This window comes from Atractosteus spatula, chromosome 5, assembly GCF_055471065.1.
Source record: "Atractosteus spatula isolate fAtrSpa1 chromosome 5, fAtrSpa1.hap1, whole genome shotgun sequence".
Lineage (NCBI taxonomy): Eukaryota > Metazoa > Chordata > Actinopteri > Semionotiformes > Lepisosteidae > Atractosteus > Atractosteus spatula.
Window position 1 is genome coordinate 30,053,020 of NC_142710.1, and position 24,924 is coordinate 30,077,943.

Genomic DNA, 24,924 nt, shown 5'->3' on the forward strand with positions numbered 1-24,924 from the left:
ATACTGTACCAACTTTGTCAAAAGTCAAAGTGACGAAGATGCTTTGTGTCCTCTGTTTTTTGAATGAATAGTACTGCCAGTACTACTCATATGTGTAAATGTGCAGAATATGCAATGTCACCTGTGAGCTGATGTCCTCCCGCCTCAGCAGCCGAATCGCCAGTCTCAGAAGGCCTACCACAGCCCTCTCCACCAGGAAGCAGTTCTCAGTGGCATGAACACACAGATGGCACAGGTGTTCCCTGACTGTCTGCCATACACACGAGACACGATCCCTACACATTAAGAAACACAACCACACAATAAGTTTTACTAAGAGCATGACAGCCAAAATCAGTCTTAGTTTCTAACTTAATATATCAGCATGTTTGATATCTAATTTTATTATGGAACTAAATTATTTTGTGCTTAATAAACCTGAGGCTGAAGGAAACTGCATCTACCCAGCTACCACAAAATGTACTCTGGGATAGGATCTGACACAATGTCTATGCATGTGTTAGAGAATGTCATTGGTTTTAGCAACACTCTCACTAGAACTTCAAGTGTTGATATGTGCCAAGAAAAAAAAATACATTAAAAGACAGTAAACAGATTTTAGTTACCTATTTTCAAGCACAATTCTTAGCAACATTTCTAAGCAGAAAGCAGCGTCCTCCTCATCATACGTCTCCTCATCTGGAGTTACAGATATAAGAGCCTGGCCAAAAGAAAGCATTCACCATTTAGTATTGCAACTGATGAGTATCCTCAGTATTTTCCAGTATCCTTAGTATTTTAAAAGTTACTTCTTAATTTGCTTCAAGGATTTTGTATGACTAAAACTTCTTGGAGCTTTACACCTAACTACCAGCCAGCACTTCAGCAGTTTCACATATACTATATACTATAAAGGAACAAGTAACGATTTATTCCCTGCTAAAAAGAAAAGAAAAGAAACGCAACATTTTCTTTTCTTCTCTTTTCAGCATGGAATAAACCTTAACTTGTTCCTTTGCAGCCTACACCTGCTGACGCAGCTACCTACTTATACTAGTTTCATATATAGTATACTAATTTCATACATTCTAGAAAATAATTATTTCTACAACACTATCATATACTTGCATTGTATAATGTATTTTCATCTCACACAATGTAAAAAAAAATCTAATTGTCAGTATGCGTCTGCCTTCAGTCTTTTACCTTCATTAGCTCTTGTAGTGATTCAAGTTGGAGGAATTTGCTCTCCGTTATCAGTTTCTCAGGATCACATTGCTAAAGAAAAGCAACAATCTTAAGAATAAAGCATTTACAACAAACATCAATTACACTAAACAACCAAGTAACACTTTCATTTCAGCATAGCCTAGTGGGCTAGCCTCTGCACTCTTAACTGACACGTTGTGGGTTCAAGTCCCAGTGTAGACACTGCTGTGGTCTCCTTGAGTGATGTACCCCAGCTGCTCCAGATCAATCAGCTGTGTAAGTGGGGAGCAGTGTGTGAACTGTGGGTAATCCCTGCAATGGACAGGCCTCCTCACTAGTCCAATTAGTGCTACTGAACCCAGGATGAGCACTGTCCAGATGGGCCAGTTTGTGCTCTGGTACTCTTTTTACCATTTTACCAGTTTAATTCAGGATGCAATCAGAGAAGGGTTTGGACCTTTATGCAAAGGAGGGCAGCTTGCTTGGCCTCTTGGTTTTCTGTGGAAGGTCCTCTTAGTCCAGATTGTTCAGCACCACTCAGAGTTAGCCAGTTCACAAAACTCAGCACGGCAGACTCCCCACTAGAGAGAAAAGGAAAATGCATGAAATGTACACCACTTAATAAAATTACTGTTAGACAATCACCCGTGTCTTCGGTCAGCAGTTACGTAAATCTGCAATTTCTTCAAAAGTCATCATAATACAAATATATTTCAGCATTACCAGTACCATATTTATGGAAAATGGAATTTGGATAGAATTCATTTCCATTCTTGTGATAACACAAGAGACATGTATTAAACTGCTAGTTGAATGCTAGTTTGCAGGAGGCACTGCAAAGTAAATGTTGTCAGGACTGATGCTGAGGTGATCAGAGGCTACAATAATGCCCAACCTTGCAAAGGTTGCTCATGGCAATGAAGTTCAAACTGCTAGGAAAAGGTGCTAATTTTCTTGTGGACTGAATTCAGCAATGTTAATGAAAAATAAAATTTTACCGATTTGATGGTGTTTCTTCCCGCTGAAGTGAGATTTTTCCATTGGGTTCCACAAAGTCCTCAACCTGTAACCAAAAGACCAATTATGTAAAAAGTTACTTTAGAAAAGTCACTAGGTGGCGGTGTAATACAGAAAACAGTTGTGTAAGGTATAGCATTTCTCTTCAGAGAATGCTGCAAAGTGGTGCATTTCTCTTCAGAAAAACATTAAGGCAACCTGTCCAATATGCAAGCTTGTCAAAACAAAAGGAGTACTAAATTGTTCTGAATCTGTGTTACAGATGCAAAACAGTTCTACTTGTGAATTATTTAAATAAAGGGGGGGTTAATACTTTAATGATTTCAAATGATAATCATTTTTGCATTTTTAAACTGTAGACAATTTTTTTCTGATGTTATGTGCTAGGAAGCTTAAAATACAGTACATGCTATTTTGTATATCATTAAGTAGACTTTATAGATGGGATCTGTAAAGTTTAGGATTAAATTGTAGTTTTAAGTAGGATTAAAGTTCAGAGTGTAAAAGTGATCCATACAACATATTAAAAATACATGAAGGTTTTCTTGTTAATAATTGAACAAAACACTGCTTGCAAGAACTATACAAAAAGCTCCTGTTAGTTTAAAAGTAGCAGTAACAGACAGAAAGCTCATTGCCTATTCTCCTGATTTTTTATCTGGTCTGGCCCTGACCCCAATTAGATCAAATAAACATGTTTCTACTTCCATTTAAATACTGTGTTCACATCTTGACAATACATGTTCCCCTAGCCCAGCATTGTAAATGGCTTTGCTTACCTCCACCATGGCTTTAGGCAGGAGCTCTGCACGGAAAAGCTGCAGCATAGAATCCATGATATTCTTCCATCCCTCTCGCAGTATGTCACCATGACGATGGGCCAAGTTAAAGACCGTTTTGGCAGCAACTTGGGCCTTAGCATTGCTTCCAAAAACAGTGGGAAGGTTCTCCACAGACTGACACAAAAATAGAAAAGTCATCAAACCATCACATTCCAAAAAACTATTAAGTGTAAACAACAGGAATCTCAGTCACAGCACATGAAGGGTGAGCAAGATGCTACTGTATATCCACACACAAAATGTATCTTAAATTCACCTTCTAAAGCTCATCTGTAACCCATATTTAAAAAAAAAAGTACCTCACTGCTGAGTGTTGTAAACTTGCACAGGGAAATTATTAAATTGTCAAACACATCACTGAATCCGTAGTGTGCAGAAATCATCGCACATTTCCTAAAAAGAAACATGAACAAAAAAGTTTTAATTTTTAGCAGACAGACTTCATGATGTCAAATAGTGAACTGTACAACTGTCCTGTATACCATGCTAATTCATTATACTGTCAACGGTGGTGGGCTGTTGATGATACAAAAATATCTGAAAATCCACACAGGCCTTTGTTCTGTTATAAAGTAAGAAGCAATTTATTTTGCTGTCGACTGTAATTGTAGATGCTTGCTGTACACGCAGCAAGTACTGTATATACATTTGCTGCTGTCCAAAAGCATTCTATATTTTTTTAATGAAAAAGATGAAGAAACACTCATGAAAAAATAATAAGAAACAATTCTATGGTAATCTTGAAATGTTAGTTATTTTAATTATAAACCTACATTCATCCAGACAAATTAATTGAAATTAAGGTCTCACTTACAATGATGAAATCATTTATGAATTAAAATCCTGATAGATGTTTGGTAGTACAAGAAGTTGCCTTTAAATTTTGTGGTTGTGTAATGAGAACAAATCATGTTAATGATGAGGATGACCTGAAGAGCCAGTTAGATTTGATCAGTGAAATGCAATGGCTTAGCTACTATCACACTTAATATTGGCCACGCATGTATATCTTACCTTGAAATGTTGTGATCAAGAGTTAAATATTGTTAATTAACAAGGTTGGTTTACAATTAATAATTATATTTATCAAATATACCTAGGACTGGAAAAGTAGAAAACAAGAGTGAAGGTTGAGCAAATTTGTTGAAGCTTATGAGGTATATATACTGTAACTTCTGCTTGTGTCTAAGTTGTCTGAAACGTGTACAGCAGTGTGTATAGCCTTCATTTGTCCTTAGGAATGAATGGTATATGTGAGCTTGGGAAAAGATTATGTAGCCACAACACAGCTGTTACAAGTCCATAAGTGCATTATGTATGACAGATGGAATGATGGTATTCCTTAAAGTGGTTCCAATTTTTATGTGCATGTGGTATGTGTATCACCAAGTTGAAAGGGTGGAGTCCATTAAGGGGTGGCCATAACCATGTTGCATCCTAATATAAACTAAAAAAAAAAACCCACAAAATGTCCACATTAGGACCCACCTGAAGCCAGCAATGGCCTTTTGGATGATCGTGTCATCCAGGCTCTTGTCGAAGACATAGGAGAGAGCAGCGATGGTGGGGCCCCAGGTCATGGTGAAGAGGTCGTTGTCATAGCTGTCGGCTGGCACGTGCAGGAAGATCCCCTCAGGAGAGGCTCCCCGGTGCAGCAGCACACTCCAGATGTAGTTCTCTTTCACCAAACCTGTCTGCTCCTCCGGCATCACAATCTCCTCATTCCTGTAAAAGAAAGTATATACTGTAAACATAAGCTGCAGTCATAAATGGAGTCTGGCAGAAAAATTACTTGACAAGAAATAAAAATCGTGATCACTCATATATTTTTAAGCCATTTGTTGGTCTTTTATTCACAACCCATTTACTTATTTTTGTTGTTAAAACCAGTATGGGATAGACCCATAGAAAGAAGAACAGGATCTCTAGACCAACAAAATGCTGAACTGGATTTGGAGAGACAAATACACCATGATGAGAACCTCCTCATCAGATGGCAAGATAAGAACAGCCACAGACTGAAGTCTCCCAGCAACAGTGTCTCCCAGCTTCAGACTCACAAAGATGAAGACAATGAAGATAATGATACTCATGCAGAATCCAAATGACAATTAATAAAGTTAACATAAACAAGATACAGGCATATAAAGTTAAAAATGAAAGCTTAATAAAATATTACAATTCTGAATTGACTTACTTAATGGCATTATAGATGTCTTCCAACATATCCTGATCAAAATCCTTTGACCCATTAACCCCTTTTAGATTCTTCTTGAATTGCTGCACAGTGATTTACAAAAAAAAAGGATAAGAGATAGATTTTAATTTTTTTAAGAGAATTCTATGTGACTAGATGTAGTATATAGCAGGACGTTAGCACAAGTACTGTATTGTAAATGTAGTATTGAAGAACATTTTGAAACTCTGCACTTGAAATGATAATTCTGAACAACAGCAGTTGAAGGGAATGTGAAGGGATGGTGTGAAATTTCCTAAAAAACAAGAGCAGCTGCAGCAGCACTGTCAGCAGTAGTTTCATTAAAGGTCATAACCCAACCCACCATTTATTTTAATTTATATCAAAGTTGAAAAAAAATCACATTAAAAAAAGAACATTAACTGGAAAATAACCTCTGTTGGGTTAATTATGTGTACTATTTATATATATATTATATAGCATATACTGTATTGGGTTATTGTATATTGGTTAGTACATGTTTAGTATTTGTAAAATATAGCATTATGTATTATAGTATTATATATAGCCTCAGAAAGGGTTTTTAAATTAACCATGCGTCGTCATATTTGTCATTTCACAAATTGTGACCAGTAGCTTGACAGCATTAAAATATAAATGTTACAAGAGTGTTCTGTAAACATGATTATTTACTTTATGTCCTCCTTTGGACCCAAAATGTTTTTAAAGAGACAGAATGTGATATAAAAAAGGTGACACATTGTATGACTGCCTGTGAAGCTGCTTTAAAGATTCTCTGTTGCCAATAACCTCTGTGAGTGAGCCCTTCCTTCCTAATAGAAATGCTTATGTAAGTACGGAATGAGAGTTTAGCAAAACAAACACTAGTTCACCAATGTGTAAATATCTAACAAGATCATGTTATTTTGTTTTTTTCCCCAATGTGTATCATGTCTAATGCAATGGAAAGCTTCTCCATAAAGACATGCTGTAGAGCTGGAAGAAATGGCTGAACGTTAGGTGGCAGGCCAAGAACATCAACTGGTCTAAAAAGATAAGATTGTTTCCTGCATTTCTGAATTTACATTATATACATGCCCAGAAGATTGTATTTCATACTAGTGAGGATTTAAAATAATGAAGCACTTGCCTGAGAATGTTCTATGTGAATGACTTACATATATTTGAGCTAGACAAGAAAAATATCAAGAACACATTCAATTTCAGATTTCAAACAAGAGAACTTCTACAGTACATCTTAGCATAAGTAAGCAAAGTTACAGAAAACGATGTTTCACAGGATGAATAATGTGAACTGATATAGAGATATAAAAAATGTAATTCTAGGGTTACCAACAATTTTAAGAAATAAAATGTGCAATGTACTAATATTTTGGCTAAAGTGAAAATCCAGCAAGAGATCTTTAATGAGAAAGCTCCACTCACCTCCACTGTCATTGGCACATTCTGCTTGCGGACATTGTGATTGTGCTGGTCGGTGTTGAGCATTATCACAGCATATGCCAAGGCAAAGCCAGCATCATTTGATACGAAAGGAGATCCATTCACTTTCTATACAAAAAATATTAAAACATTTAAAAATAATCTTTCAACACATATTGACAAGAATAAATAAAAACTAGATAACGGCAAGCAGTTTCGAAGCAAAGTATGCATATACTGCAGTTTAGTCCCCACGCAGTTTCTGAAGAAGAGCAGTTGCATTTCCCCAAGCAAGTGAGAAATTGCAAGTGTAAAACATGTTGCTGCCACTAGTGAGGTACAAGTTGAAAGCAGGTCTTGATGAGATGAAACCTGCTCAGTATTAAATCAATCAGTGCAGTGGTAGATTGAACACTGCAAACAAATAGTGCAGAGACTGGTTTATGCAGAGACTTCATTCACTTCATATTAACTGTTGTCATTAGAATGATACCTACCATTAGAATGATAATTAATAGTAAAGATCAGCCTTAAACGGGAGCAGTCTCAGCAAAACGATGTTGTTCTGCTAAGCTGTTGATGACCCAGTTTGGGTAGAAAAATAATCACAGCCACTTGTGAGGTGCAAATCTCAAGCAGCTTTGGTTGTTTAAGAAATTTACAATGTTTCAATTCAATTTGTGTAGTGATTCCCAAAATGAAAGCAGTTTGACATACTGTTGAATGCAAACGTTTGGGCACCCCTGGCCAAATTACAAGTTTTGTTGATTTTCTAAGTGAAAAGAAGTTAACACAACCTCTGCAGCGAGCAAAAATAAACATATTTCTGCAAATCTTAATGCACAGTTACTATTTATGTGCTAAATTTAACAGATTGAAAAAAATAAAACAGCAAATGTGGCATGTGCTTGATGTGTTTGATCAACTACTGGTATTTTTTTGTATGGTCTCAGAAGCCTTAACTTGTTAAGCCTTAATCTAAGTCAGGCGATGACAATTTTAGAGCTTCATAAATTCTCTGACTCTTCGAACCTCTCAGGGTGTTGTGCTTACACTCAACAGCCATGGGCTCCTCTAAGCAGCTGACTGAGGATCAGAAAATAAAGATAATTGACTCTTAGAAAATAAAGATAATGGAAAGCAGGGGAATGCTACAGTATAAAAAGATATCTAAACGCTTCCTGCTTGCAATTTCCACTGTCTGAAATTAAGAAATGGAAGTTAAGGGTATTGGAGTCAAGACAAGATCTGGAAAACCAAAAAGTCTCCGATAGAACTGCTCATAGACTGGTCAGGAATGCAAAGCAAAACCCCCATATCACTGCAAAGGACCAGGTTTAGCTGGCACAGGAGTAGTGGTGCACTGGTCCAGTGTGCAGCATTGCTTGCACAAACATGATCTGCATGGAAGAGTCATAAGAAGGAAACCCTACCTGTGGTCTCATCACAAAAGTCAGTGTCTGAAGTATGCAATACAAGACTTGGACAAGCCAGAGGCGTTTTGGAACCAAGTGCTGTGGTCTGATGAAGTAAAAATTGAACTCTTTGGCTTCAGTCACCAAAGGTACATTTGGAGAAAAAAACATGAAGCATTTGAAGAAAAGAACACTTTGCCAACTGTTTAGCATGGGGGTGGATGTGTTATGCTTTGGGGTTGTGTGCCAGTGGCACAGGAAATATTGTGCGGGTAGAGATAAGGATTCCACTAAGTATCAACAAATCCTGGAGTTCTGGATGTCCCTCAGGCAGTGAAGAAACTGAAGCTGAGAAGAGGTTGGATATTACAACAAGACAATGATCCAAAACATACCTCAAAATCAACCATGGACTACTTCAAGAAATGAAAGATTAAGGTTTTGGAACCCAGTCCCCAGACTTTTATTATTTACTATTATTGAAAATCTGTGGGTAGATCTCAAACAAGCAGTGAATGCAAGATGACCAAAGAATATTTCTGAACTAGAAGCGTTCTTCAAGGAAGAGTGGGGAAATAAATTCCTAAAGCAAGAATAGAAAGACTGTTAGCTGGCTACAAGAAACATTTGGAGGCTGTGATTTCTGCCAAAGAGGGTGTTACTAAATACTGACTGATAGGGTGCTGAAACTTTTGCACATGCCACATTTACTGTTTTATTTTCTTCAATCTGTTATATTCAGCAAATAAACTGTGCATTAATATTTGCAGAAATATATCAAGTTTAAGTTTCTTCGCTGAAACTTCTTTTCACTTAGAAAATCAACTAAACATGTAATTTGGCCAGGCGTGCCCAAACTTTTGCATACAGCTGTATGTAAACAAGACAGTGAGTGTTGGGCCAATTTGTTATATAGAGGAATTAGTATGTTAGATGTGAATGGTATCCTTACAAGAATGATAGTTACCTGGTTTGGAGTTAATTCACCAAACAGTTTTTAAAGAGCTAGAATGTTAGTTTCAGCATTACAGGTGCAAACTGAATAAACCTGTGGTTGTGGTTGATGAAGACTACAGACAAGCTTCAATTTAACTGGTGCAAAATTTCATTACAATAAACAAATAGTTTGAAGGCTGTCATCTTAATTGGTGCCAGACCCTAGATTTTGTAGTAATTTTAATTGGCTTATCTGTTGCAGAATCTTAGCCTAGTATAAAGTGCCCCTTCTCTTGGAATCTTAATATTTACAAAAGAGATGCTACTTTTTATGAACTCATACACGATAAATGTATGCACATATATGAATATGCGAAATAAAAAGTTTTTAATATGATTCAGATAGCTAATGTGATAATAGATCAGTACTGGATAGCATTGAAAGCAGTTAAATTCTGAAAAACTCTATTAGGCTTGATTGGAACTTAAACTGTATAGGTTAAAAATGAAAGAAAATAAATCAATTAACTAGCATTACAATAAACACAAATTAAGGGCCAACATAAATAGAATGTATTGATATGTGCATGAATATGCTTACTTTAAAACAGGGTTTTATACTAATACTCAAGCTACAGTACATAAACAGATAAAGGTAACAACAGAAAACGCTTGGCATTCATTCCAGAAAATGAAAGAACGCAGTATGATGGATGTTGAACTCTACAAGCCTTTCCAACAGTCTGTCAGCCAGTGTTAGTGAGTTAAAAGTTTTTTCCATGCAAGAGACCTTTTTTTCTTTTAACGAAGACAGACCCTGATGACAGATGTCTTGGAACAGCAGTTCAAGGAAAGTGCTTCAGTGCAGCTGAACTGACAGGAGGCTATCAACCATTCTTTGAAATGTTTCGTACTGTACTCCTTCCCTGACATTGTACCGCCTCAGAACCCTTTGTGAGCCATGAGCACCCTATACGACCTCATGTTCAACATTGTAGTTTTGTAACCTTTTAAAGGTTGGCAAATTAATTTAATTGTGGTATACGAACAAATTAAATATACAAGATGAATGTCAAATGCCTGTAAGAGTAAAACAAGCAATATGCTATTTCACCAAAGAATTTCATACCTAACATACTACACGGTCAGATTAAGTAATGAAAGTTATTGAAAAGTAGTGAAATGGACTGACAATAAAACAGTATATTCACAGTATTCCATTTTCACTTCTTCAGTAGAAAAATAAACACAGGTGCTCTGAACACTGCCTTAATTGTTTTATGTATTAAGCAGTATACTGTTCCATATTAGTTAGCAACGTGCAATTCCTTTTTCCAAAATTGGTAAATTAACTTCAGTTTAATTTAAATATTCTCGCAAATGACGATCAGAGCTTCTCTCAGTTTAAAGAAAAGAATACCAGCATTCTAAACTGAGACTTTTATTACGTAGAATATCGTGCACTCATCTCTTGCATAAATGCTTTCTCATAAATTGCATTTGACTAATGCCCCGTCCTTGATCATATCTGGGTTTCTGTTCCAGTGCTTTTAATTACATGATGATAGAGACAGCTGGTGACACAGACTGACTACATAATCCTCTCTGTGTTGTTATGGAAGATAACTGTTTGATCTTTAGGTACAGTGAAGCAGATGACTTACATGCCAGTTGTCAGTGAAGGTTTCAAGTAGCCTTTGGATGACAGGGGCTTCCCCAGGAAGTCGAAATGCTTCCAAATACAAACGCAGGGCTTCGTCAATTCTCAAACCTTGGAATGTAAAAGTACTAAAATACAAAACACACAACAAAATTAGGACTGATTTAAAATTACTGACTTCTAAATTAATATTTTAGGCAGTCAGAAGAAATTTTGCATATGCAGGTTAAAACTATAAAAATCAGAACACCAGCTTAACTGCTTTAATACAAAGTAATTGTATACAAAAGGTACAGATGGAATTTGAAATTTCAAAAAGAACAGTGACTGATTTTCATTTAATTTATTAAGGAAGAACTGCAAGCAGATTTTAATAACAGAGTTAAGCCTTCCACATAGTGAATAAAAAATAAAATTACAAGGAAACTGGATTTAAAGTATAATGTTAATGACACATCACTGAGATTAAGATTTTTTCCATAAAGTACAACATACCCAACAAAACTGTCCAAGAGTTCCATGTTTTTGCGGTCACTGACAAACTCCCCAATCATCTTCTTGTCCAGGCGGGGGTTTTCTCTGAGCCACTGTGCTACCTCATTGTTATCCATTGGGCTGCTGAGCAAACCTTTCTCTTGTAGGAACTGAATACCTTTCTTAGGCTTTTGGTTAAACTGCTCTGTGCCTGCAATAAGGAGCTGTAAGATAAAAAGAAAAACAAAATTGTGTTTAAATAAAGCACTTCCATTTAGTACTTTCCAAAGCATTTTAAAAATCTCTCCCATTTAGCAGGACTCTCTGAACAGTATTGCTGTATGCATACACTGCTTGATCTGTGCACAAAGGTGAAAGGGTGCTACCTTCAGCCACTGCCACTCTACAGTTAATGCTGTGGAAGTCTTGCAGAACAGGACTACATAGAAATATAAAAGGGCTGTAAATTAGAGGAGGCCATTCGACATGTCTTTCTTGTTTGGCCAAACAGCCTGTCATATTACTCCCTGAACACGCTGTGCACCTTTATAGTCAGCATGTGAATACTGCTCCTGTATAAAATGAAAACCCTACTACACAATGTACCTTCTTTTTGTTTTTGATGTCTAAAAGTTCCTGAGCATCTGGTAAGCAGCTAGAGAAGCGATGAGGTTTTTTCGGTGCCTTCTTTTCAGCTGCTAAGACATTAAAACACAAACTGTTAACATCAAGAGGTTCACATCACCTCTCTGACTGATTACGTCATTGAATGTTAAGAAATTACAAAAACAGTAAAAGGATCAGTGTAAACACAGAGGAAAAGATGCTGGATAAAATAAGCAAATATTAACAATCAAGATCAACATAAATATGCTTTATACACAGATAAGGAGGAACAAAGGCTAAATTTAATCTATAAACACAGACAATAAATGCTCATCCTCGAATGGCGAAGTCAGTTATGAGGAAGGGGTTACCCAGGTCTATTTCTTCTTGATCCTGTCTTCCTAGCTTCATTTTTTCAGCCATTAAGCGCCCACTAGTGGGTGGGCAGGAAGCTGTTTCTGCCTCGGATCCACTCTGTACTTTGCTGTCATTTACAAGCTTTTCTGTATCTGGAGAGAATGCAGCAAAAAGGATACACTGCATTAGCATTTTTTGCATGACCTATGGTAACTAGTTTAGCAAACGTACACAAAACACACGTCTAATAAAAGAATACCTAGCCACTCTTTAGGCGGGAAAACTGTCTACACAACCTGTAACTATTATTACTCCAGTGGTATACATTTTAACAACTGAAGGTCAAATGAAACTGCAACTGAACTCAAACATTCATTCCTGCATTTACTTGGTAAGAATGGAATTAAGACAGATGGAGATTTAGTATAATAGTCTTAACAATACAAAGACAATTTACAAAACTGACATATGAACTTATTATGTTACAAACAATATATTTCAGTTTTGGTTCTTTTTTGTATAATTTTTTTAATGCATTTCAGCAAACCCATAATATGAGATCACAGTTGAAATATGAGCTCCATTCCAGCTTCCACAACTGCTTACCACCAGGAATCTCGGTATTGGCAGTTATAGTGGTATCCCCATCCCCTTTGGCTGCATCTGACTTGTCCTGCTGTACAGTGCTGCTGAGGACTTTAGCCTGACAATGTGCTTCTATGCTATCAATCACTGTTAGCAAGGCCTCTAGTGAGAGAAGGTGGGTTGTGTAGAGCTGCCCAGAGACTGGAAATGCATTCTACGGTAAATAAGAACAAATAAAAGCATACCAGTTATTTAAGACACAAAATCGTCCAACAAAACTGCAACAAATGATTAAAGATGTGTTTTTAAAAAGAAACTGTAGTCATCCTTTCAAAGTCAAAAGCTGAGTTCACAGTGCTCAGGAGGCAGAAACCTACCTTAGAAAGCAGTTTGGTAAGATCTTCAAATAGATTAGAGCAATAATAATCACAGTCGTAATTGATGTACAGCTCTGTTACAAAGCTGGGAATTCTCCAGATCTGAACAATCGCTTCTAGAGCCATCTCCTTCATTTCATATGGCATCTTAGGGTTTTCTGAGGTAATTATGTCCATTAACTTCTTTAAATACATCTAAAAAAAAGCAGTTAGTGATTTTAATTATGGTTATAACAGCCAACGAAAGCAATGTATTATTTTAAGTTATTAAATTAAGTTATTTTTTTCATAAACTTTTACATGCATGTATCTCTTAATGACCATTTCTACAATTTTGCACTTACTTCAAGCTGAAATTTTAAGTTTCCTCTCATGCTTTCAAAAAGCAGGAAGCATACTCTTATGGAAGCAGCATATAAGTTCATTCGATCCATACTGAGCAACTGGAAAAAAAAATAGCTATTTTTATTTGTAACATGATCAAATCACCTTTTATTGAAGATAGTGTTTTTCTGACAGAAAGAAATCAATAACAATCATTCGAGATTTATATAGCACCATTTACATGAAAAGCACGGACAGTATACATTCTTCCGATAAGCTTTAAACATGCTTATGGAAAGGCTCAAATGTAGAGTATGTGGTATGGAAGAAAGAAAGTATTTAAAATATCCACATTTTTACAAATAGATGAAAGCATTTTTCAATGTGTGAACAACTTTCTAATCATGCTGTCTCAAAGAACAACCCATTAATACCTTTCTATACATCTTTGCTATACTGCCTAAAGCGTGTACTGTAAGTCTTAATAAAAATGTTCTTTCTAGTGTTACCAAGCTGATGCTAAAAGGCTTGATGAGAATGTGCAGTTCTGCCATGTTTTAAGAAGTGCAGATGTCCCATAGTTCCTCAGGCATACTTGGAAGAGGTGGTGGCAGAGCTCATCCTTCACAAGGCTAAGCAGGGACTGGTAGCTGGCGATATACGCAGACTCCAGGGCCACTGTCAAGAGCTGGAGACCCATGTGCATCATCACATCGGAGTTGTGGCGGTCATGGGGGTTGGTGAGGGAAATAAGGAAGCGGAACAGCTCCCGAATACAGGGGAGTCCGTAAGGGATCAGGGCTGCACCTGTATGAAGATAGGGGCCAAGGTACTGAACATCTTGAGAGATGCACAAGTCAATGTACTGTATTATTAAACAGAAATATATCTGCCTTCCAGCATAAAGTATGGAAACAAGAAATATGCAGTACAATAGTGATCAAAAAATAAATTAAAAAAATTAAAGTAAATTCCAGCAATATGACAAAAAATGTACTTAAAACATGTCTGTGACATATTAGATTTCTAAATAAGTGAGACATAACAAAACTAAAACAAAATATTAAACTATGTTCTTGGAAACTGAAACAGGTCAAATCTTTCAACATTTTAAGTATTCTTTAAAATTTATTTTTTTTTAAATAATCTCCCAGCAGCACTACAACTCGGTAATGTAAATGCTGACAATGCCAGTCTCCAGGTGTCTTTCTATGTTTCACAGTGCAATAAAGGATACAGGATGTTGACCTCAAGCTAGAAAATCTTTTGGCAATGATCAAAGAACTTCCACATCAGTTTTTAAGAGACCATTTTACCCTAAAAAAGCAATTCTAATGTAAACCTATAAAGGAAATGTTCTTTTTCAATGTCTTCCCTTCCATTCTGGTATCACAGAGTGTGAAAGACTAAGACAAAAAGAAATGTGAAAAGCTGTCTTACAGATGCAATGATGTTTGAAGCAGCTTTCCCTCACCTTCTTTCTGAGTGGACTGGGTAAACCTCACTCCTCGAGGATTTACATAGTCCATGTCATGCACAGAGGCAGAGTCTGACTGCTCTGCTACTGAGTCTCGATCCTCTAAGACCTCAGGAATGGACTCCACTGAGGTTGACTGGGCTCGCTCCACATGAACTCCTTCCATCTGGGAAAAGAAAGGAAAAATCAAGTCCCAGCTAGAAACAGACCAGTGGCTGGATGTATTGTGGGACTGAAATAACGGTATACATTATGCCAACAGAGTGAAAGAGTTAAACTCTCTTTACCACTGATAAAGCTGCAGTCACATCGCTTATAGCTCATACAGTAACTGTTGGTGAATTCTCCTCTCTTAGAGTAGTAACTCATACGAAACTAACCAAATACAATGACTCTATTAGGAAAGCTTTCTGATTGTTATTTGCTTTTTGATCGGCTGTTAAGACTGTCTAAAAAGAGAGTTTATTAAAGCCCAGGAAAATTGTAAAGTTCACAGTAAAGAACTTACTGTATGACCAAGTCTTAGATTTAGATATTTAGCCTATAAAAATAAGTTTAAAGACTTATTTAGGCTTCAAGTTGCGCACTTTCCAGGAAAGGTGATTCAGAAATTTATAATGCATGAAAACGTTTGTACCAGTGAGTCCCCTTGGTCCAGTTCTGCTTTCCTACTGCCCATCTCCAAAGAAGGAGTTGTTGCTGGGGTGGTGCCGGTAGAGCTGCCTTGGTCCAAGTCAGTGAGATCTTCCTTTGAAGTGGTTTTGGAGGACGTCTCCAGACCACTGTCAGTGGTAGGACTGGATATGGATGAACCGACACTATCAGACACTGGGAGACTGGAGGTGCCTCCAGAGGACTGTTCAATAAATGGGACCCCACCTGAAATCACAAAGTCAAAAGGGCAAAATAGCAGACAATAACAGTAGGACCAGGACGAGGCCATAAAAAATCCGGCAAGGGATGAGAGGAATGCCATTTCCTCAAACTGCAACAATGAAGTAAAAATTCATGTTATGCCCAAAATTATTACTAATACATGTACTGTCACAAAGCACTTTTCAAAGAGACAATAAAACACCTAAATAGGTTAAAGAAGAACAAAAATAATATGAAAAATTAAAAACAAAGTGCATAAGGCTATCAACCATACATATAGGTCTCCATTTAACACTTTCCATTTGAAGTATTTAATCAATGATCAAAGTTTATAAGCAGCAGAAACATTTCTGATCAAGTCACGAGACAAATAAACAGCAGAAATGCCCTGCTGTGTGCTAGACTGGGCTCTAACCTGAGAGGCTGTTGCTGAGGGCTGCTGGGGCTCCATTGCTGGATGCAGGCTGCTGCTCAGACAGGCCAGAGGTGCCACGAACTGCATGGCGGGGGGGTCGTGGAGATCGCTTCTGTTTCTTCCACTTGGATGACTCGCTCATTCCCCCTGCTCGCATCTTCAGCTACAAGCACAACAACACCCTCTTACACTACTGTCCTTCGTTAATGTACTAAAACTTTAGAACATTTAGAAACAAGCAAATGCATGTGCACAACATTTAATTGACTGCTGGGAAGCACAATTCATTATTAAGCACTTAATGCACTGCAAATGTCAGTACACTCTGAATTAGTACAAGTCTTTGACCTTCTATATGTCTACAAACTAACTTTTTTCTACCTTTGCCAAGAGTACAATTTCTTCTTTTTAGTAGTTCTCAAATACACACAAAAGATTGGCCTTTTGTTTTTAAATAAGTGCATGAAGAAATGAGACTAAGAATAAGAAAATAGGGGAATGTCCTCTTACACTAAATATAATTTGATATACCACAATGTTATAGCATAAACCTGTACGAAGAAATCAAAAACAGTTTTTATTAAGAACCAGTAATCATCTGCTGCCCAAATCCAACATTTTAAGATACTTTTCTCATATAAGAAATTTCTCATTTGTTATACTGCATACAGTATATCTTTACATACTTTGTTAAAAAATGAAGGTTACAGGTTTCATTGGATATTATTCCGTGACAACTTTTTCCTTTTTTAAAGGATTGCAAGGGCTACTGATAAAATCATTCCTAGACAAAAAAATAAACTTAGGGTGTAGATCCCTAGATAAACTTACGGTGTAGATCAGAAAATCAACAGAGGGCAGGGAGCTTTTTCAATTTGAAACTCATTAAAACCTAAAAGTACTTCATCTTTTAGAAATATTTAGTCCAATTTAGTAAAATAATTAGAGGTGCAAGGAAATCCTGAGGATGTCAGTGACATATCTCCTACTATATGAAAATGACACTGTCGCTGTAAATTACAAAATCTTCAAAACACAGAACATGTAAACCAATATTAACATTTGTGTACAAGTCTTAATTTAAATGTTAATTATTTATTTTTGAAAGACTTACTGTATCCTTAAACTCAATCATTCTATGAAACAAGTTCCTAGGTTTTAAGAATCCCAAATGATTAACAGCTGGGATTTAATTGTAGTATGGCCATGCTGAGCACATGTGAAAATGTGACACCAGTGGTTACTGCCCTTTTTTGTTATCCTAAACTAAGGAAAGGCCTTCAAATGAACAGCAGGAAGCTTACTGTAACAAAGCACTGTGTATTTAATTTACCAGTAGGCTAACAAGCTCTACCAACCCATCAGGACTGTTAAGTTGGGCATTGTTGCTACAGGGCATACAACCTTCAATCTCAAATTGAAGTGCTGGGGTTTTGTGTCCACTGAGGCAGGATTTGTTTTCAGGGGCTATATAACGAAAATGAAATATTCCCCTACCCATGTTTGAATATGCAGTTTCAACACCAACATGCAGAATGTCAGACTATCAATGGGTTAACATTCGACATAAATACATGTATAAATAATTAATGACATGTCTCATAAATACAAAAAGATATTATTCTTAATTTCACCTAGTGCACAATTTTAATAACCTGCAATTAATTCTCAGCTATTCACAGACTTAGTGGCATCTTCAAAATATGTTCAGGAACTGCTATGGCTCCAAGCACAATTTACAATTGGATTAAAATGCTTTACACAAGGACCCATAAAGATGAGTCTTCTGGTTCAGTCTTTCTCAGTTTGGTATGGTATTCATGTTTATAGCTAGGTTAAAGTGTTTTATGCTAGATGTATCTCAGTGATCTATTTTTTGTTTCATTCTTTATTAACTGTTTTACCTTTTGCAATCTGAAATTTGAAACTTTCATTTCAGTCTATAAAATCTGAGAAGCTCAAACCATGAAACTGTAAATACATTACAATTATATAATTACCTAACCTCATAATTACAAATAAATTCTGAGATTTGGTGTAACACAAATTGAATACATACATGTATGTATAAATCATTCTTTGATTTAACACTATTCCTGACCTAGGGTCTGATCTTTTGTTTCATTTTGAAAAAATCTGATATTTCAGTTACTTTCCTTACCTGTACACGTTTGTTTTTCCACAAGATATTGTAAGCCTCAAGAAAAAATGGCAGGTGCCAGTGATTAGTGACTACACGTTATTTTAGCACAGTGAGAGTTCTCTCAATGAAGCATGGAAACACAGCACAGCAGATGGAGGGTCAAAACAAAATACCATGCATTTTGTTCATTTTTCAAAAGAAGTTCATACACAAAGAGGTGAACTCCCAATAGTATCACACACAAATACACAGAGAAGGCATTCAGGTGAAGAGCAAGCCTGGTTACTGCGGAGGGGAGTGCTTTTCATTTCTGCGGCTGTGACACTGGGCAGTTTTCACAGAGGATTTATTACAGCCTCAGCTTGCTGCTGTTTATTTTATAAGACTCCTGCTGGGTGTGATTTATACAAGGGAGAGTTAAACATACATTAAATTAACAGGATTACCTTCAAATTAGCCTGCTTATTTTAAATTTTAAAAGTAATGCAACCGAGGACTGTCCTAAATGCCTCTTTGAGAAACCCATTATAAATTGCCAGGACTAATGAAGACATTAAAAATATTGTATTTAATGTAAGACATAAAAATATTGTATCCAGACACTAAACTATTCTAGCAATTTGTATCAATTTCTACTTTACAAATATTAGGGGGAAATATTAGCATTGGAGGTATTATGGCTACCTGAAAAATATATTTTTTATGTCTCAGATTCATTCATTGTTTTCAGATCCAGTGTGGCTTGCAAAGTTTTCCACCATTAATAATCGTTTAATATTGAAATTATTTTTGTCCTATCACATACAAAGATCATTATAACAGTCACAAATGAGAGAAAGTCACTTGGACCTTTAACCAGTATGAACTCTAAAAAACACAGAAAGCAATTAAAATGGTGGAAATTTTTTGCCAGTAAAAGTAATTCAAAACTGAAATCCTGTGTCAGCTAGGTACTACACAATCAACACAAGATACAAAACCACCAAGAAACCAGTGATAAGTCATGACTTTTTTAGGTAGCTATAATACAATTAATCGATACAATTCCTATCAGTAACTTAGTATCTAAAATATGCCTAGGATGCATTTGTATCAAGCTACTTTTAATATGACTACCTGTTGAAGTCTTCTACTTAAAGACATTAACTGGATTATCTTATTGAATGATAGTGTCATTTAAAGAAATACCTTCTCTCTTTGGTCTGAAGCTCTCCATTTAAGTTAAAAGTAACTTAATCTGTAGCTGTGAGTAAACTGAACTATTTGAAGAATATACAAAGGAGAAACTGAGCATTAAAAGAAACTTATCAGTATGCATGCAGGTATTTTTTAAATATTCATTTTGCATATTAATTAAATGTTTTCAGTATCATTCTCGACTGAACGTTATATTCTTGACAATGTTATACATTCAATGTATAACATGCTGCGTGGGCACAAAACCAGTCCTTCATAGATGGTGTCAATAGGGTAGGCAATAAGCTGATTTAACCTTTTTAATATCAATCCTGGCGAAAATCAAGCATGAAAACACAGAAATGAACCAAAAGGTCCCATTTATCTATAGATCGATGCCACCATGTCATCTGCATGTTGGAGACAGGACTCGGCCACTTCAGTGAAAAATCAAGAATTTATGTAGACCATCCTGAAGTGCAGTGCAAACATGCAGAATGATATATTAATTGCTGTCTACAACAGATCAAGTGATGGGGAGGTCCACATGTGGTGCTGGGTAGGAGTTTCTCATAACTAAGAACTCCATGTGAAGAGTTTGATAGCAGTCAGTAACTATATAGCACTACAGCAATCAAGCCCTGGGCCATCACTTGCTACCTATTTTGTACACATTCTGAGGTGAACACTTTCTAGCTGGACAAAGCATGTTCTTTCTGCTGCTTGTGCAACAATAACTTTGTTACAAGGAGAAATTAGTTATGCCACAGATGCCTTACTCTCCAGACTTGAGCCCCATTAAACATTTGTGGGATGAGCTCGGACAACGTGTTGCATCTAGGGTTAGAGATCAGTGAAAAGAAACATGCTGATCATGGCTCTACAGGAAAAGTAGGATGAATCCCACAAGACAACATCTGCATGTACACCTTGCATTACTTCCAACATTGGTCACGCACACTGTTCACCTGTGACTTTTACAGCTGACCTTCTGTTAAAGATAAATGTTAATCAGTATTGTATGTACAGTACCAATAGTATATCTGTGTCAAGTTTGATATTTTATTGAACTGAATCTACTACAAAAAACTGTGAATTTGTTGCAGTTCTAATTTTAAGTTTCTTTTGATGTTCAGTATATAGATAAATCTCACCGCAGACAAATGATGCAGTGTGATTACACTATTTTTTAAACCTTACCACTCCAAATGTTTCATAAATTACTACAAAACAAGGCTTAAAGCGGCCTACAAAAATCCAGAGAAGAAAGGTAGAAAAGATGTCAAAATTGCACCTGAAGACTGAAATGCAACCTCAGCTTCATGCACTTTCCCTAAAAGCCATGCTACATGGTTTATTTAAATGCACTGGAAGAGGGCACACTGCATCTCCATTTTCTTAAGGAACTTTCAGTCATTAAAACCAGTAATACCCTCTCTAATTGATTGATGTTTTTAGGTTGCTCCGCACAAATAAGATCCCTTTTGTCGAGGATACATGAAGGAATCTGTGGAAAACAGGCAAATGTGCAGATTTAAAACAAAACAAACCCCAAAAATGCAGACAACGGAAAAATAAGCCAACTGCAAAAGCAAAATTTTGCACCATGAAAAGGAAAACGGGATACAAGCTGCCATCAGCTGACACACAAGCCAGGGATTTTTATTTACTATATGTGTTTTACCCTTCCTAGTATACTGAATGGTCAACAGAAGTGTTTTGCTTGACATTTGTATGTTCGGTAAACTAAAGATTTCCTTAAATTGTCATCTGCAATTTACTGAAAGGCAATCGCTATCATCTCAAGGTTTATTTTTTTCATTTTCATGAACAGGTGGGCCAATTTAGTTCAAATAATGGTGAAATCATTGAGGTCATCTCAATATCGACCCAAGCTAAATTATAGACCCCAACATATTTCTGATAAAACACGAATAACCCCTGAAAGACAATAGTGCCCTGTAAAATGGTGTTTTTAATCAAAATGTAATGGCTTCAGAAATCTCTACAGAATTTCCTTTAACATTTACACACTGCATGGTTAACACAACCTCTTTCATTGTTTCTAAAGGTTAAAGCACACTTAAAAATACCCTGAAACCAAAGCTCTGAAACCAAAGAAAATTGTCATTTACACCACCCAATCTATTATGCAATGATGTGGTCTCAGAAGGGTGAAATAAACTGGCACACAGAAGCACTGGGTCTACCACAAGGGGTAGGTGAAGAAAGCAGGTTGGAGTTAAACAGAACATATATAAAGGTACTGTATCTACACAGAAACTGCACATTAAAAAGATGACTGTCTCAATGGGGAAAAGATAGTGTATGCAGAGCTCAGTCAATATAGGGCAGCAGAAACAGTTCTGAAAGACTACTACTAGTTAATTCAAAGTATCATATCAGCGTAATGCATTTTCTTAAAAAGTACAAAAAGGTAGCTGCGACAGCATGCGTAAGCTGCAAAGGAACAAGTAAAGGTTTATTCCATGCTGAGAAGGTTTTTCCTTTTAAAAAGTAGGCAACGTAGATCCCATTTCAAAGTCTCTTTGATTACTGAGTATAGTTTAATACATGCCAAACACTGTCCTTTCTTTTACATACAGCCTATACTTTTTCCTAATGCACTATTGAGTTTACTAGCTATATGTATCAATGTAACTGTTTTAATTGCTGACACCTCAGTTAGAGAACAGTGAGTCTGCAGTACAAAGTTATCACAAACTAAAGCAATCCCCACAAAGCATGATTCTCACAAGATGGAATGAGAAAGGTCAGAAAAGGTCAAATCTGGGATCTGCAAGCAAATGGACCTAGGTGAGATAAAAGGATTCCAGGATCTACCAACACAAAGACTTTACTTTAACTTACCTTCTTCATATTGGCTCCTACAAAACTCTTAGCTTCCTCTTTGAACTGCGGCAACCTGAAAACAAATTAGAGTGAAGGATGAATTTAGGATAAATTGCAAATTGACTTGTGAATAATCAAGATCACAAAAATCTACCATAACATACAGTACATAACTCAATCTTCATTTTTTACACTTCAAGTGTCTTTCAGCATTGACTTGCCCAAATGGAGTAAAAAAGTACTGATCAACACAGCAGTCCTATTAAAACAATATACTAAATACCAACTGTAATAAAAATTAATATAAATAATGAAATGATTACCTCTTATAAAAATTCTAGATTTTCATAAACAAATTAAATGTAGTAAACAAATTACTACCTTTAGTTGTAAATGACATACTACAGTAAAAGTAGTTCAGGTGGGTAGCCGCGTGAGCATGCATAGGCTGCAAAGGAACAAGTAAAGGTTTATTCCATGCTGAAAAGAGAAGAAAGAAAACGCAACGTTTCGGCTGCGGAGCCTTCTTCGGGTGTGAAGTCCCGAAGAAGGCTTCACAGCCGAAACGTTGCGTTTTCTTTCTTCTCTTTTCAGCATGGAATAAATCTATTACTTTTTCCTTTACTACTGTAAAATCTTGTTTCGGTGAAACAGGTTAATGTGCAACTCCACATTAATCTCATGGTGTCAAGCAAGCTTGTTTATTAGATGATCTGCAGGCTAAACAGATTAACATTCTTAATACCTGCACAGGCAATTTAAGCCTACTTTTGACTACTTGAGTAGATCCAGGACTAATTATATTGAGCCTGTTGCTGCCAAAAGCTGCTAAAACTCATTATAGCGCTACACTGAGGGATAGTAGCCAGCAAACAATGACAACGTGTTAAAGCCTTAATGAGTATGTGACTGTAGTTGGTTGGGTCTCTCTTTGTTCTGAAAAGGGTATAACAGCACAAAGACACAGCAATCTGGTGATTTTCTAGACAATCCTTACAATGCTGAAATTAGTTTGAATATCACATATAATTTTGCAAAAGAAACTATATTAGCAGGGACTATAGTAATCAATTTCTGCAACTGAGATCAATCAAAAATGTATTTTTATCAAAATATTTGACCATTTCAACAACACAAAACATTACACTGATGGAAAAACATAACTTAATAGACAGGAAAGAGAACTTGAGCAGAATTGTGAGTATAAATCTATAAGAAATGCAACAAGTAATAAACCTGGGTATAAAAAATAATTTGTTTACAATTTTTGGTGGCTTGTGTGTAGCAAAACATATGAGGTCTGGAATTTCTACATACTGTATGTCCAAATAATCACTAGAAACTTTGCGGCAAGTTTAATATACACAAATCCATTGGTCTGTAAGAAAAACAGTTTTTAAATTACTTAGGCAGTGTTTCTCATTTTTGAAGCAGAGACCTCCTCATTGAGGAGCCCTTAGGCTAAAAAAAAACGATGGAAGAAAGAATCTTGAATTCACTCATTTCAATTGTCCCTCTTTGCAATTTCCCGGCAGGGACTGGTCAACAGTACTCCAGGCATGGGACCGAGGGTTGAGAAACATGGTACCAGCGCATTCTTTACTGAATTAGTCTGAGCACAACAAACCAGTTATAAAGCAACACCTAAGTTCTCCTGGTTGGCCAGGCAATTGTATTTAAACCATAATCAAAATATGAAGTTTGCAAACAATACATCACTCATACTGTTTAAGATGACAAATGCCCCTCTTATAAGAAAGTTTCAGCAAAAAGATTTGAAAGCAATGCAGTTAATTGTTAATAGAAAGGAATATACTATTACTGTTTCATCTTTCAATGTGAATCTGATAGGTTCCCAACTTTAGCCAGCAGCAATGACATTCTATTTGTCATTTTCAACAGCTTGGCTCCCCTTTCACAGAAGCCCCTGCAAACACCAGTTTGGTGTAATTTACATTTCCTTTCCCCGACCTGACCAGTGACCTAATGATTAAAAGCTGATTTTAGAACTAACACTTTCTTTTCGCTGTGATGACTACGTAGGAAGTCAACTGCAATTCTCTTAATTGAATTCCTGGCAAACAACATTCTAGGAGCTAATTAAAAATACCTAGTTTCCTGTTATTAGAGTTGCAGAATATTTCCCTTTCAACTAAGCCTCTAGTTTACACTCTGAAAACAGGTTAATGCGATCATGTCATACCTTGAAAACAGCAGCTGTACCATGTCTACCAGAGTGTGCTCGGCAGATTTCCTCAATAACTCTGAGGAGAAGAAAAACAAATAACACAGGTGCCATTAAACCACATGATATTATCAAGAGAGGGTCTTGCTGGTGGACCTCCCTCTGAGTTATGTTTACCAAGGATTAAGCAGAATTTATTAAACCTCTCAAAATTAAAGGTGGCAGTAGCAGCAACCCCCCTGAACTGAAGCAAGAGAGGGGTACTTGAGAGCAATCGCTGCCAATAAGGAGCCATGGAATGGGGAAAAAGTGCAAACGTCAAGAGAATATCAATACAGGCAATGCAAGCCACTCATTTACTCTCCTTTTGTGTTTTTT

The 24,924-nt window shown here is 36.4% G+C and overlaps 1 protein-coding gene across 5 annotated transcripts in view; it reads right to left on the reverse strand.

The window, feature by feature from the left end:
- Nucleotides 1–24,924, reverse strand: part of gbf1 (golgi brefeldin A resistant guanine nucleotide exchange factor 1) — a 98,709-nt gene that overhangs the window by 13,112 nt on the left and 60,673 nt on the right. For 2 of the 5 annotated variants that reach the window (XM_088915230.1, XM_088915228.1), the window contains exons 7-30: nucleotides 24,565–24,625; nucleotides 22,380–22,434; nucleotides 20,941–21,015; nucleotides 16,190–16,352; nucleotides 15,536–15,777; nucleotides 14,896–15,064; nucleotides 14,017–14,228; nucleotides 13,442–13,540; nucleotides 13,098–13,292; nucleotides 12,742–12,934; nucleotides 12,150–12,287; nucleotides 11,779–11,870; nucleotides 11,194–11,396; nucleotides 10,703–10,826; nucleotides 6,691–6,816; nucleotides 5,245–5,327; nucleotides 4,536–4,772; nucleotides 3,347–3,440; nucleotides 2,985–3,161; nucleotides 2,187–2,251; nucleotides 1,646–1,769; nucleotides 1,186–1,257; nucleotides 606–700; nucleotides 122–275 (exon numbers count right to left, since the gene is read on the reverse strand). In XM_088915230.1, coding sequence (XP_088771356.1) covers nucleotides 122–275; nucleotides 606–700; nucleotides 1,186–1,257; nucleotides 1,646–1,769; nucleotides 2,187–2,251; nucleotides 2,985–3,161; nucleotides 3,347–3,440; nucleotides 4,536–4,772; nucleotides 5,245–5,327; nucleotides 6,691–6,816; nucleotides 10,703–10,826; nucleotides 11,194–11,396; nucleotides 11,779–11,870; nucleotides 12,150–12,287; nucleotides 12,742–12,934; nucleotides 13,098–13,292; nucleotides 13,442–13,540; nucleotides 14,017–14,228; nucleotides 14,896–15,064; nucleotides 15,536–15,777; nucleotides 16,190–16,352; nucleotides 20,941–21,015; nucleotides 22,380–22,434; nucleotides 24,565–24,625 — 3,248 coding nt within the window. The remainder of the gene's footprint in view (nucleotides 1–121; nucleotides 276–605; nucleotides 701–1,185; nucleotides 1,258–1,645; nucleotides 1,770–2,186; nucleotides 2,252–2,984; nucleotides 3,162–3,346; nucleotides 3,441–4,535; nucleotides 4,773–5,244; nucleotides 5,328–6,690; nucleotides 6,817–10,702; nucleotides 10,827–11,193; nucleotides 11,397–11,778; nucleotides 11,871–12,149; nucleotides 12,288–12,741; nucleotides 12,935–13,097; nucleotides 13,293–13,441; nucleotides 13,541–14,016; nucleotides 14,229–14,895; nucleotides 15,065–15,535; nucleotides 15,778–16,189; nucleotides 16,353–20,940; nucleotides 21,016–22,379; nucleotides 22,435–24,564; nucleotides 24,626–24,924) is intronic. The other 3 variants (XM_088915232.1, XM_088915231.1, XM_088915229.1) reach the window with 2 other exon arrangements.